The 11,241-nt window shown below is 43.1% G+C and overlaps 1 protein-coding gene across 1 annotated transcript; it reads left to right on the plus strand.

Annotated features, from left to right (window-relative positions):
* The first annotated feature begins 3,753 nt into the window (after positions 1 to 3,753).
* On the plus strand, positions 3,754 to 8,530 carry LOC119350746. The gene is made up of 5 exons (XM_037618427.1): positions 3,754 to 4,486; positions 4,988 to 5,567; positions 5,796 to 6,696; positions 7,477 to 7,776; positions 8,516 to 8,530. The coding sequence occupies exons 1-5, from the start codon at positions 3,754 to 3,756 to the stop codon at positions 8,528 to 8,530; spliced, it is 2,529 nt and encodes an 842-aa protein (XP_037474324.1).
* Positions 8,531 to 11,241: the final 2,711 nt, after the last annotated feature.

The following is an 11,241-nucleotide window of genomic DNA, read 5'->3' on the forward strand; positions in this document are numbered from 1 at the left end:
GGCCTCCAGTGATGATGGCCCCCTCCGGCAGGGTGCCAGAGAGGGCCTAGATTGATTTCTCGTGGTTACAGAGGCTTGATGTAATAACCTAAAAATATGCGATGATAATTATTTTAATTGGATAATTATATTGTGATTAACTGTTAAGCTATTAAGATAAAAAAAATAGTTTACCAAACATTAGTAGATTACGTGTACAAAACATCTCACTGCCTAGGTTCTAAAATATCTGGGTTTATCTGTTAAAATGTTATTCTAGAAGAGAAAAGAGTAGATAAGTTCAATGTCCTGCAGATTACTTACGCAGGGAGAATACCTGCGGTGTGTTCCAAAAAAATATCTATGCTAAGGAAGCAGCGAGTAGATAAGCATCCACAGTAACCAGGGTGAGCCAGCCGTGGGGTAGTCGGTACCTGGGTTAGATCAGTCTCATCCACGTAGCCCTTCCTCGATAGATGTCATCCTTTCAACCCTCTTCTCTTGCACTATAAATAGCTTCTCAACCGTGCGGTACTGGTCGCCCGCACCTAGAAAATTCCCCACTTTAGTTGGAAGCAGTCAGCGGAGAGCGAGCGACCGATCGGAGAAGCTGCGGAGAAATTGAGGACAAGGAGGTATGGCTGCTAGCTTTAGCCAACGCCCTGTTCCTCGTCTTGTCTCATGAAGTCATCTAAGATTCTTGAGGGTAGCTAGCTGTAGCATCTCTCCTCTCCTACTACATGTTCCTGTTTTCTTTCCATCGATTTCCACACTTGAGGTGATATTCTTGCTTAACGGAAGATGTGGTGTTATGGGTAAATGAACGAAAAGATTCTAAAATACTGGAAGTTGCATCAGACTGATTCCATTCTATTGATCCATGCTTTGTTACACTGATGAATTTATTCGCTGGCTTAAGAAGGAACAACTAGTACTAGTTGGTAAGAAAGACTGGGAACGAGTAGTACTAGTACTACAGGACCCATGCATGCGTACATCTCCTGTGTAAAGAAATAATCTTCATGGCTAGCTAGCATGCATGCAGGTGGTTGTATTTCTCAAATTTAATAGCTGGGAACAGTACTGAGGTTAAAGTGGGATGTGCACGCCTCACTCTAGCATAGCCAAGTACTATAGAGCGACTTGTTACATCCCTGTACTGGTACTGCATATAGCTGCTCATGTCCATGTTGCCACTTGCAAGTCACATGAAATAATAAGCTGATGGGCGTTTGTAACATGCTTAGGTTGGAGCTCAGATTTAGCCGAGGAGGAACCGCTGCAAGGCAAGACTGTGCATATCAGTCTTCTCTCTCAAACTGAACTTTTAATATATGTTAACAAATTAATTGGTTACTAGCATTAATGTTTTTACATATGAATATAAGTGATGAGCTGGTAATTATTATGCCTGTGAGAACCATGCGTGCATGGTTGACGGATTGATCGAACGATGATGTTTGAATAATCTAAGAACGTACACCGTCGTGATCATGGTAAGTGTGGTATATCAAGCCCGGGGCGGTCGATACCTGAAATAACGGTACGCGGCTAATTTAGTCGGTACTAGTGTGAGATGGAAGATACCTCACACAAGTAGGGGACTCGGCGTCGTGATTCCCGGAGATAGGTATTACCATTGGTGGAGATTACGACGGTTATTAGTATGTCTCTGCAGAGATTATTGCTATAGGTTTGCCCCGGTATAATTCCATCCTGCTCCTGTAAGGTAATAGGAGGCTGAAGCATCTTTACCTTATGCACATTCAACTTGCAACCTACTAATTCTTGCATTCTTATATTCTTGCTGAGTATGTCCCAACATACTCACTATTGTTTTCCTTTTTCCTCTGATATGCACAGAGTGCGCGGGAAGTGGGCATGGTGAGGAGTTAGAGGAGCATGAGGAATAAGTCGACGCCTAGGCCAGGGTGTCAAAATTAGCAGTCTTTGTTTAATCCTTAAATAAAGTCAGTGAAGAATAAGAGGAAGTGCTAACAATACATGTGCATATGCACGTGGTTGAACACTTGGCCTACTATCTATTATTTGGTTAAGTGAGGGTGTAAGCTATTATGTAAAGAATAAGCTAGAATTAAAGTATTACTTTTGCCCTGTTGTTCTGATATATGCTACTCATGCCTTGTGTGCTTATGAGTGTTCTTCAACTCATAAGGACATGTCGACTGTCACATTTATTTCCGAACCTTCGGGTCGTGACAGTTTTAGTGGCATCAGAGCCTCGTTTAAAAATTTAATTAACTAGGTATAAACCAGATAATCAGGGCTAGTGAGGGTAAAGAGTGTTTATGAGCAAACTAACTAGGAGATAACCCTGGCCTAGTAAAGGAAGTAGTGCTGGTTGGTTTGAGTATGGTGAGGGACGTACTAGAATAGGTTGCATAGTAAGGCTATGGAGTAGTCCTGGGATAGAGTAGTAGCTATGCTGTCTCTCTTTATCTGGTTTTGTAATGTGATGGATGTGTTGTCCAATCCAGGCATGGAGTTTGTTGACATCCCAACCAAGCATTCTATGGAGCAGTTTGTGGCGCTGTTCGGACTTGCTCCACCAGTTGTCTGTTGGAGGCCTGCTCCTGAGGGATTGTACATTGTGGGGGTTCAGGTTAACCTTGGTCCTGCGGACAGGGTTCCTCACGTGTACTATGAAGCTGCATGAGCCACTATCCCTGAGGCGGAGCAGGCAGCCTGCCTGATGGTGATCCACGCCGTAGCTGCCGAACGTAATGTGGAAATTAGGGATATTAACTACTACCACCTAGGGTACCTGCAGCATCAGGTGGAGGATCTGCGCAAGAAGCTGATGGAGGCCGAGCATCTTTGTGCTGAACTGATGAACATTGTCCGCTCCAGCGAGAGTGAGGTCGCTTTTCTGGAGCGCCTCACTCACAGGTTCTATCGTCGCATTCGCTGCCTGAGGGACATTGTGGCTGCACTGCAGCATGGTGGTGGCGGAAGTTCCAGCGGCAGTGTGTGAGCAGTGGATGGGCATCAGCACCGTAGCAGTCCCGTTGGGGTCCTTTCTATAGTATTTAGTATCTTTAGAATAAAATCTTGCAGGGTATGAGTGTGGGTGGTTCAGGTTTTGGGGCTGCAAGATAGACATGGCGTGAGGTGTGGAGGATGACACTAGTTGTCCTTTGGGTTTGAGGGAGCCTCTAGTTATGGTGTTATGCTGTGCTTGTAATGTAAGGACTGAGTTCTCTGTGTTGGGATGGTCTAAGCATGCTGCTACGTTGCCGTGTAGCTCATGTGGTTTTCTCTTAAAAAAAAAACTGAAGTTTGATCCTGGTGAAGCTAAAGAAGTGTCTTTCTGTTGATGTTTGTTTTGCCGATTACTATCTCTTCACAAGAACAGCTGGTAACTAATTTGTTCCTCATAATAGCAGTAGGATGTGTGTATAACTTTGGTTAAGTGACCTGATGAGTGCTGAGAATACGAACTTTCTGGACGAAATTAAAGCAAAATAAATTGATGTTTTAGTAAATCAGCGGAATGGTAGTACACCATGTACTATTGGTGAACAGTACGTGTGTGAGCTAGACTATGCATGCGTGTGTGTGAGCTATGGGTTATGGGTTGTAGGACGTGGCCTACACTACCTACTTTTAGTAGGCACGTGCTAGTTTATCTGGACCTTTACTAATTGTCTACGGTGCATGTCCCGCTACCTCTCAAGCAAATTGCTATGTGTTGTATGATTATTCTTATTTTTCCATGCTGTCGTGGCTAATTTGATAAGTTCATTATCATAGATGACTGATAATGGCAGCAACGGTACGAGTCGTGATGGAAATAATTCGGGCAATACAAATGCTCGATTATTGGTCCAAGAACTTGGTGACCAGAGTGTGCTGGCCAATCTGCTCACTAACATTTTGGGCAGACAGCAAGAGACTCAACAACGTCAAATGGATATTCTGGAGCGCGTTGTAAAGAATGATAGCCACCAGAGTGGAGTTGGGGAATTTCAAAAACTCAAGCCGCCCTCATTCTCCGGGACTGCTAATCCGCTTGAAGCGGAAGACTGGATCACCGCTATGGAGAAAGCATTTGAGGCTATGGGCTGCACCAACGAAGAGAAAGTCATTTATGCAGTTTATATGCTAAAATCAAGCGCTTTTGAATGGTGGGACGCTCACAAAAAGTCTTACCCGGAGGGTACTCCCCTGACATTGATATTGTTCAAAGAGGCGTTCTATAAAAAGTATTTTCCAGAAAGCATCAAACGCATCAAAGAAAGGGAGTTTCTTGAGCTTAAACAAGGGAACAAATCTGTAGGAGAATATGAAATTGAATTCTCTAGACTTGCAAGATTTGCTCCAGAGTTCGTCCAGACTGATGGCTCCAAGGCTCGACGCTTCGAGAGCGGTCTATGTCAACCACTTAAGCGGCGTGTGGAAGCCTTTGAGTTAAATACTTTTAGAGATGTGGTGAATAAAGCCCAGTTGTTGGAAAAGGGATTTCAAGAGGAAAGGGGTGATGCTGGTCAGCCATCTAAGAAGTTTAAATTCAATAATGATAATAGGCAAAATAATGGGAATTTTAGAACAGGTGGTCGCCCAGAACGAACCAGAGCCAACTCATTTGGGAGTATGCCAAGGAGATGCCCAATCTGTAACGGGAATCATACACCAAATATTTGTCCAGATCGTTGGGGGAAGTGTTACGCATGTGGAAAGCCGGGACACACTCAGTACGAATGTCCTAATAATAAACAAAGCATCAACCCTCTGACTCCTGCTCAGCAAAGGCCTATGGTGCTGCCCCAGCCACCTCAACCATTATATCTACCTGGCCCTTCTTCCACTTATCACTCAAATCAGTATGCCAAGACTAATACTGCTAATCGAGCGCAAGGACTTCGTCCAAATAACCGAGAGAAGCCTCACGGAGGGAACCAAGCTAGAGTATTCAATCTAACTCAGAAGAATGTTGAGGAGTCCAACAACGTGGTGACAGGTAACCTTTTAATACGCTCTCATCCAGGAAAAATCTTGTTTGATTCTGGTGCCACCCATTCATTTGTTGCTACAAAATTCATGAGTAAACATCATATCCCTAGCAGTACGCTAGAAGGGTCTATTTATGTTGAGACACCTATAGGAAGCAGAAGTACGAATTTAATTTGCACTTCTTGTCCCATTGAGATCATGAGATGGAAGTTTATGGCGGATCTTATTGTAATGGAAATGCAAGATTTTGACATAATACTTGGCATGGACTGGTTGCAAGAGTATAGAGCCACTATTGACTACTATGAAAAACAAATTACACTCAGACTTGATGGTCAAGTAGAGATTGTGTATCAGGGTGATAAAAAGAGCCAGTCACGGACTCTTATGACAAAATTAGACAAGAAGGAAATCAATATCAAGGATATTCCAGTGGTAAATGAATTTCCTGATGTCTTTTCGGGAGAGTTGCCGGGACTACCACCGGATCGAGAAATTGAATTTGCTATCTTATTGATCCCGGGAACCAAACCAATCTACAAGGCACCTTATAGGATGGCACCTGCGGAACTTAAGGAGCTAAAAGTACAACTCAAAGAGTTGGAGGATAGGGGATTTATTCGCCCTAGTGTTTCACCGTGGGGAGCTCCTGTTTTATTCGTTAAAAAGAAGGATGGAAGTTTAAGATTGTGCGTTGACTATCGGGAATTAAACAAGGTAACTATAAGCAACAAATACCCTCTTCCGCGGATCGATGATTTGTTCGACCAACTACAAGGATCCAAGGTTTTCTCAAAGATTGATTTACAGTCTGGTTACCATCAGTTAAAGATTAAGCCAACTGATATCCCCAAGACCGCTTTTCGCACCCGCTATGGACACTATGAGTATCTAGTGATGCCCTTCGGTTTGACCAATGCTCCTGCGGCTTTCATGGATTTAATGAATCGAGTATTCAAGCCTTATTTGGATCAATTTGTGATTGTGTTCATTGATGATATTCTTATATATTCAAAGACGGAGGAAGAGCATTCAATGCATCTAAAAATTGTGCTACAAACACTGCGGGAACATAAATTATATGCCAAGTTAAAGAAATGTGATTTCTGGATGAATAAAGTTCCTTTCCTTGGCCATATAATCTCAGAAGAAGGGATATCAGTAGATCCTGCAAAAGTTCAAGCGGTGGCAGAGTGGCAAAGGCCCTCCACTGTAACTGACATTCGAAGTTTCCTTGGGCTGGCGGGGTACTACCGCCGATTTATATTGAACTTTGCAAAAATTGCTGCACCTTTGACTCATCTAACAAAGAAGGGAATTAAGTTTGAGTGGTCAGATGAGTGTGAGAAAAGCTTTCAAGAATTAAAGAATCGACTAGTCTCAGCCCCAGTTCTTGCTTTGCCTGTCGGTGGGGAAGAATTCACCATCTACTGTGATGCCTCAAAAATTGGGCTTGGGTGCGTACTTATGCAAAGGGGGAAAGTTATTGCTTATGCATCTCGCCAGCTAAAACCATATGAACAAAATTATCCAACTCATGATATGGAGCTAGCAGCGGTAATTTTTGCTCTAAAAATCTGGAGGCATTATCTTTATGGAGAACATTGTGAGATATTTACTGATCATAAAAGTTTGAAATATATATTCACACAAAAAGAGTTGAACATGAGGCAAAGAAGGTGGCTAGAATTACTGAAGGATTACGATGTTAATATTAACTATCACCCAGGAAAAGCCAACATAGTGGCAGATGCCCTGAGCCGAAAGGCGTACTGCAACATGACTACCCTGGCCACACGTGAGCCCCATATATTGAGAGATCTGGAAAGACTAGGGGTGGAACTAAAGGTTCACGTGCCAGGAGATCGAGTTATGTTAAATACTCTTCAAGTCACATCAACCTTAGAAAGGCAGATCATGGAAAAACAAATGGTTGACCAAGACTTGTTAAAGATAAAGAAAGATATTAGTGATGGAAAGCCATCGGAATTTAATATTGACTCTGCTGGCGCCATACGTTTTAGAGACAGGATCTGTGTACCTAATGATTTGGAATTAAAGAAACAAATCTTGGATGAAGCCCACTCGTCTCTATACACCATGCACCCTGGGAGCACTAAAATGTATCAGGATATTAATAAGACATTTTGGTGGAATAATATGAAAAGAGAAATTGCAAAATTTGTTTTGGAGTGTGATGTGTGCCGGCGCATAAAAGCGGAACATCAGAAACCGGCCGGACTTCTACAACCATTGTCAGTACCACTCTGGAAATGGGAGGAGATCAGCATGGATTTTATCCAGGGATTACCACGAACGCCAGCAGGACACGATAGCATATGGGTAATAGTGGATCGACTAACAAAGTCGGCGCATTTTATACCTGTTAAAAAGACCTTTTCTTTGGAAAGGTTGGCCAGAATATATATTAAAGAAATAGTGTCATTGCATGGTGTTCCCTTACGCATAGCATCAGATAGAGATCCTCGTTTTGCCTCAAAGTTTTGGATAAGTCTACACAAGGCATTGGGAACAAAATTGGACTTTAGTACTGCATATCATCCGCAAAGCGATGGACAAACCGAACGAGTAAATCAAATTGTGGAGGACATGCTCAGGTCATGTATTTTAGAATTTAAGGGAGCATGGGATGAATATATGCCTTTGGCCGAGTTTGCATACAATAACAGTTATCAATCAAGTATTCAAATGGCCCCTTACGAGGCTTTATATGGTAGGAGGTGTCGAGCGCCGATTTATTGGGATGAGGTTGGAGAAAGAAAGTTTTTAGGACCTGATATAATTCAAGAAACTGAAGAAAAAGTAAGGCTTATACGCGAGCGACTCCGAACTGCACAGAGTAGACAAAAGAGCTATGCTGACAATAAAAGAAGAGATTTTCACTTGGAAACAGGAGACTTGGTATATTTGAAAGTCTCTCCAATGAAAGGAGTTAAGCGTTTTGGACAGGGAAAGAAGTTGAGTCCGAGATATATTGGACCCATTCCCGTGACCAGACAGATCGGAGAGGTAGCCTACCAATTAGAGCTACCAGAGGCTCTCGCTGGAGTACATAATGTATTCCACGTGTCCTTACTTCGTAAATGCCTAAAACCGCCACATCAACCGGCGGAACTAGAACTGTCCCAAGTGAGAGAGGATCTATCATACGAAGAATATCCCAGTCGGATATTGGATATTAAAGACCATGAGACTCGACGCCAAACTATTCGATTTGCCAAAGTACAATGGAATAATCACAGCGAGGATGAGGCTACCTGGGAAAGGGAAGACGACTTAAGAAAAACCTTTCCGCACCTTTTCAATGATTAAGGTATGCAAATTTCGAGGACGAAATTTTTGTAAGGAGGAAGGGATGTAATAACCTAAAAATATGCGATGATAATTATTTTAATTGGATAATTATATTGTGATTAACTGTTAAGCTATTAAGATAAAAATAAAAAAATAGTTTACCAAACATTAGTAGATTACGTGTACAAAACATCTCACTGCCTAGGTTCTAAAATATCTGGGTTTATCTGTTAAAATGTTATTCTAGAAGAGAAAAGAGTAGATAAGTTCAATGTCCTGCAGATTACTTACGCGGGGAGAATACCTGCGGTGTGTTCCAAAAAAATATCTATGCTAAGGAAGCAGCGAGTAGATAAGCATCCACAGTAACCAGGGTGAGCCAGCCGTGGGGTAGTCGGTACCTGGGTTAGATCAGTCTCATCCACGTAGCCCTTCCTCGACAGATGTCATTCTTTCAACCCTCTTCTCTTGCACTATAAATAGCTTCTCAACCGTGCGGTACTGGTCGCCCGCACCCAGAAAATTCCCCACTTTAGTTGGAAGCAGTCAGCGGAGAGCGAGCGACCGATCGGAGAAGCTGCGGAGAAATTGAGGACAAGGAGGTATGGCTGCTAGCTTTAGCCAACGCCCTGTTCCTCGTCTTGTCTCATGAAGTCATCTAAGATTCTTGAGGGTAGCTAGCTGTAGCATCTCTCCTCTCCTACTACATGTTCATGTTTTCTTTCCATCGATTTCCACACTTGAGGTGATATTCTTGCTTAACGGAAGATGTGGTGTTATGGGTAAATGAACGAAAAGATTCTAAAATACTGGAAGTTGCATCAGACTGATTCCATTCTATTGATCCATGCTTTATTACACTGATGAATTTATTCGCTGGCTTAAGAAGGAACAACTAGTACTAGTTGGTAAGAAAGACTGGGAACGAGTAGTACTAGTACTATAGGACCCATGCATGCGTACATCTCCTGTGTAAAGAAATAATCTTCACGGCTAGCTAGCATGCATGCAGGTGGTTGTATTTCTCAAATTTAATAGCTGGGAACAGTACTGAGGTTAAAGTGGGATGTGCACGCCTCACTCTAGCATAGCCAAGTACTATAGAGCGACTTGTTACATCCCTGTACTGGTACTGCATATAGCTGCTCATGTCCATGTTGCCACTTGCAAGTCACATGAAATAATAAGCTGATGGGCGTTTGTAACATGCTTAGGTTGGAGCTCAGATTTAGCCGAGGAGGAACCGCTGCAAGGCAAGACTATGCATATCAGTCTTCTCTCTCAAACTGAACTTTTAATATATGTTAACAAATTAATTGGTTACTAGCATTAATGTTTTTACATATGAATATAAGTGATGAGCTGGTAATTATTATGCCTGTGAGAACCATGCGTGCATGGTTGACGGATTGATCGAACGATGATGTTTGAATAATCTAAGAACGTACACCGTCGTGATCATGGTAAGTGTGGTATATCAAGCCCGGGGCGGTCGATACCTGAAATAACGGTACGCGGCTAATTTAGTCGGTACTAGTGTGAGATGGAAGATACCTCACACAAGTAGGGGACTCGGCGTCGTGATTCCCGGAGATAGGTATTACCATTGGTGGAGATTACGACGGTTATTAGTATGTCTCTGCAAAGATTATTGCTATAGGTTTGCGCCGGTATAATTCCATCCTGCTCCTGTAAGGTAACAGGAGGCTGAAGCATCTTTACCTTATGCACATTCAACTTGCAACCTACTAATTCTCGCATTCTTATATTCTTGCTGAGTATGTCCCAACATACTCACTATTGTTTTCCTTTTTTCTCTGATATGCACAGAGTGCGCGGGAAGTGGGCATGGTGAGGAGTTAGAGGAGCATGAGGAATAAGTCGACGCCTAGGCCAGGGTGTCAAAATTAGCAGTCTTTGTTTAATCCTTAAATAAAGTCAGTGAAGAATAAGAGGAAGTGCTATCAATACATGTGCATATGCACGTGGTTGAACACTTGGCCTACTATCTATTATTTGGTTAAGTGAGGGTGTAAGCTATTATGTAAAGAATAAGCTGGAATTAAAGTATTACTTGTGCCCTGTTGTTTTGATATATGCTATCATGCCTTGTGTGCTTATGAGTGTTCTTCAACTCATAAGGACACGGCGACTGTCACATTTATTTCCGAACCTTTGGGTCGTGACACTTGCGGTGGCGGAACTTCTGATCTAGGTTATTTTCTGGAGGTTTGGGCAATTATAGGACAGGTTAGCATCGAGAACAAGGGGGCCCACGGGAAGTCCACGAGGCATAGGGGCGCCCCCAGGGGGGTGGGCGCGCCCTCCACCCTCATGGGCCCCACGAGACTACCCCTCCGGTAACTCTTTATTCCAGTATTTTTTGTATTTTCCAGAAAAAATCTCCGTTGATTTTCAGCGCATTCCGAGAACTTTTATTTCTACACAAAAACAACACCACGGTAGTTGTCGGTGTCAAAACCGGCGGATCTCGGGTAGGGGGTCCCGAACTGTGCGTCTAGGCGGATGGTAACAGGAGACAAGGGACACGATGTTTTTACCCAGGTTCGGGCCCTCTTGATGGAGGTAAAACCCTACTCCTGCTTGATTAATATTGATGATATGGGTAGTACAAGAGTAGATCTACCACGAGATCGGAGTGCCTAAACCCTAGAAGCTAGCCTATGGTATGATTGTTGTTCGTCCTACGGACTAAAACTCTCCAGTTTATATAGACTCCGGAGAGGGCTAGGGTTACACAGAGTCGGTTACAATGGGAGGAGATCTTCATATCGTATCGCCAAGCTTGCCTTCCACGCCAAGGAAAGTCCCATCCGGACACGGGACGGAGTCTTCAATCTTGTATCTTCATAGTCCGGGAGTCCGACCAAAGGTCTTAGTCCGGCCATCCGGACACCCCCTAATCCAGGACTCCCTCAGTAGCCCCTGAACCAGGCTTCAATGACGACGAGT

This window comes from Triticum dicoccoides, chromosome 1B, assembly GCF_002162155.2.
Source record: "Triticum dicoccoides isolate Atlit2015 ecotype Zavitan chromosome 1B, WEW_v2.0, whole genome shotgun sequence".
NCBI lineage: Eukaryota > Viridiplantae > Streptophyta > Magnoliopsida > Poales > Poaceae > Triticum > Triticum dicoccoides.

What these genes read in the sequence shown, in the direction of transcription:
- LOC119350746 (XM_037618427.1), top strand. Translation starts at nt 3,754, where the DNA reads ATGACTGATAATGGCAGCAACGGTACGAGTCGTGATGGAAATAATTCG. An exon ending in AGAGGAAAGGGGTGATGCTG is followed by an intron (nt 4,487 to 4,987) that starts GTCAGCCATCTA and finishes GCTCTCATCCAG; the next exon opens with GAAAAATCTTGTTTGATTCT. An exon ending in AAAGAGTTGGAGGATAGGGG is followed by an intron (nt 5,568 to 5,795) that starts ATTTATTCGCCC and finishes GATTAAGCCAAC; the next exon opens with TGATATCCCCAAGACCGCTT.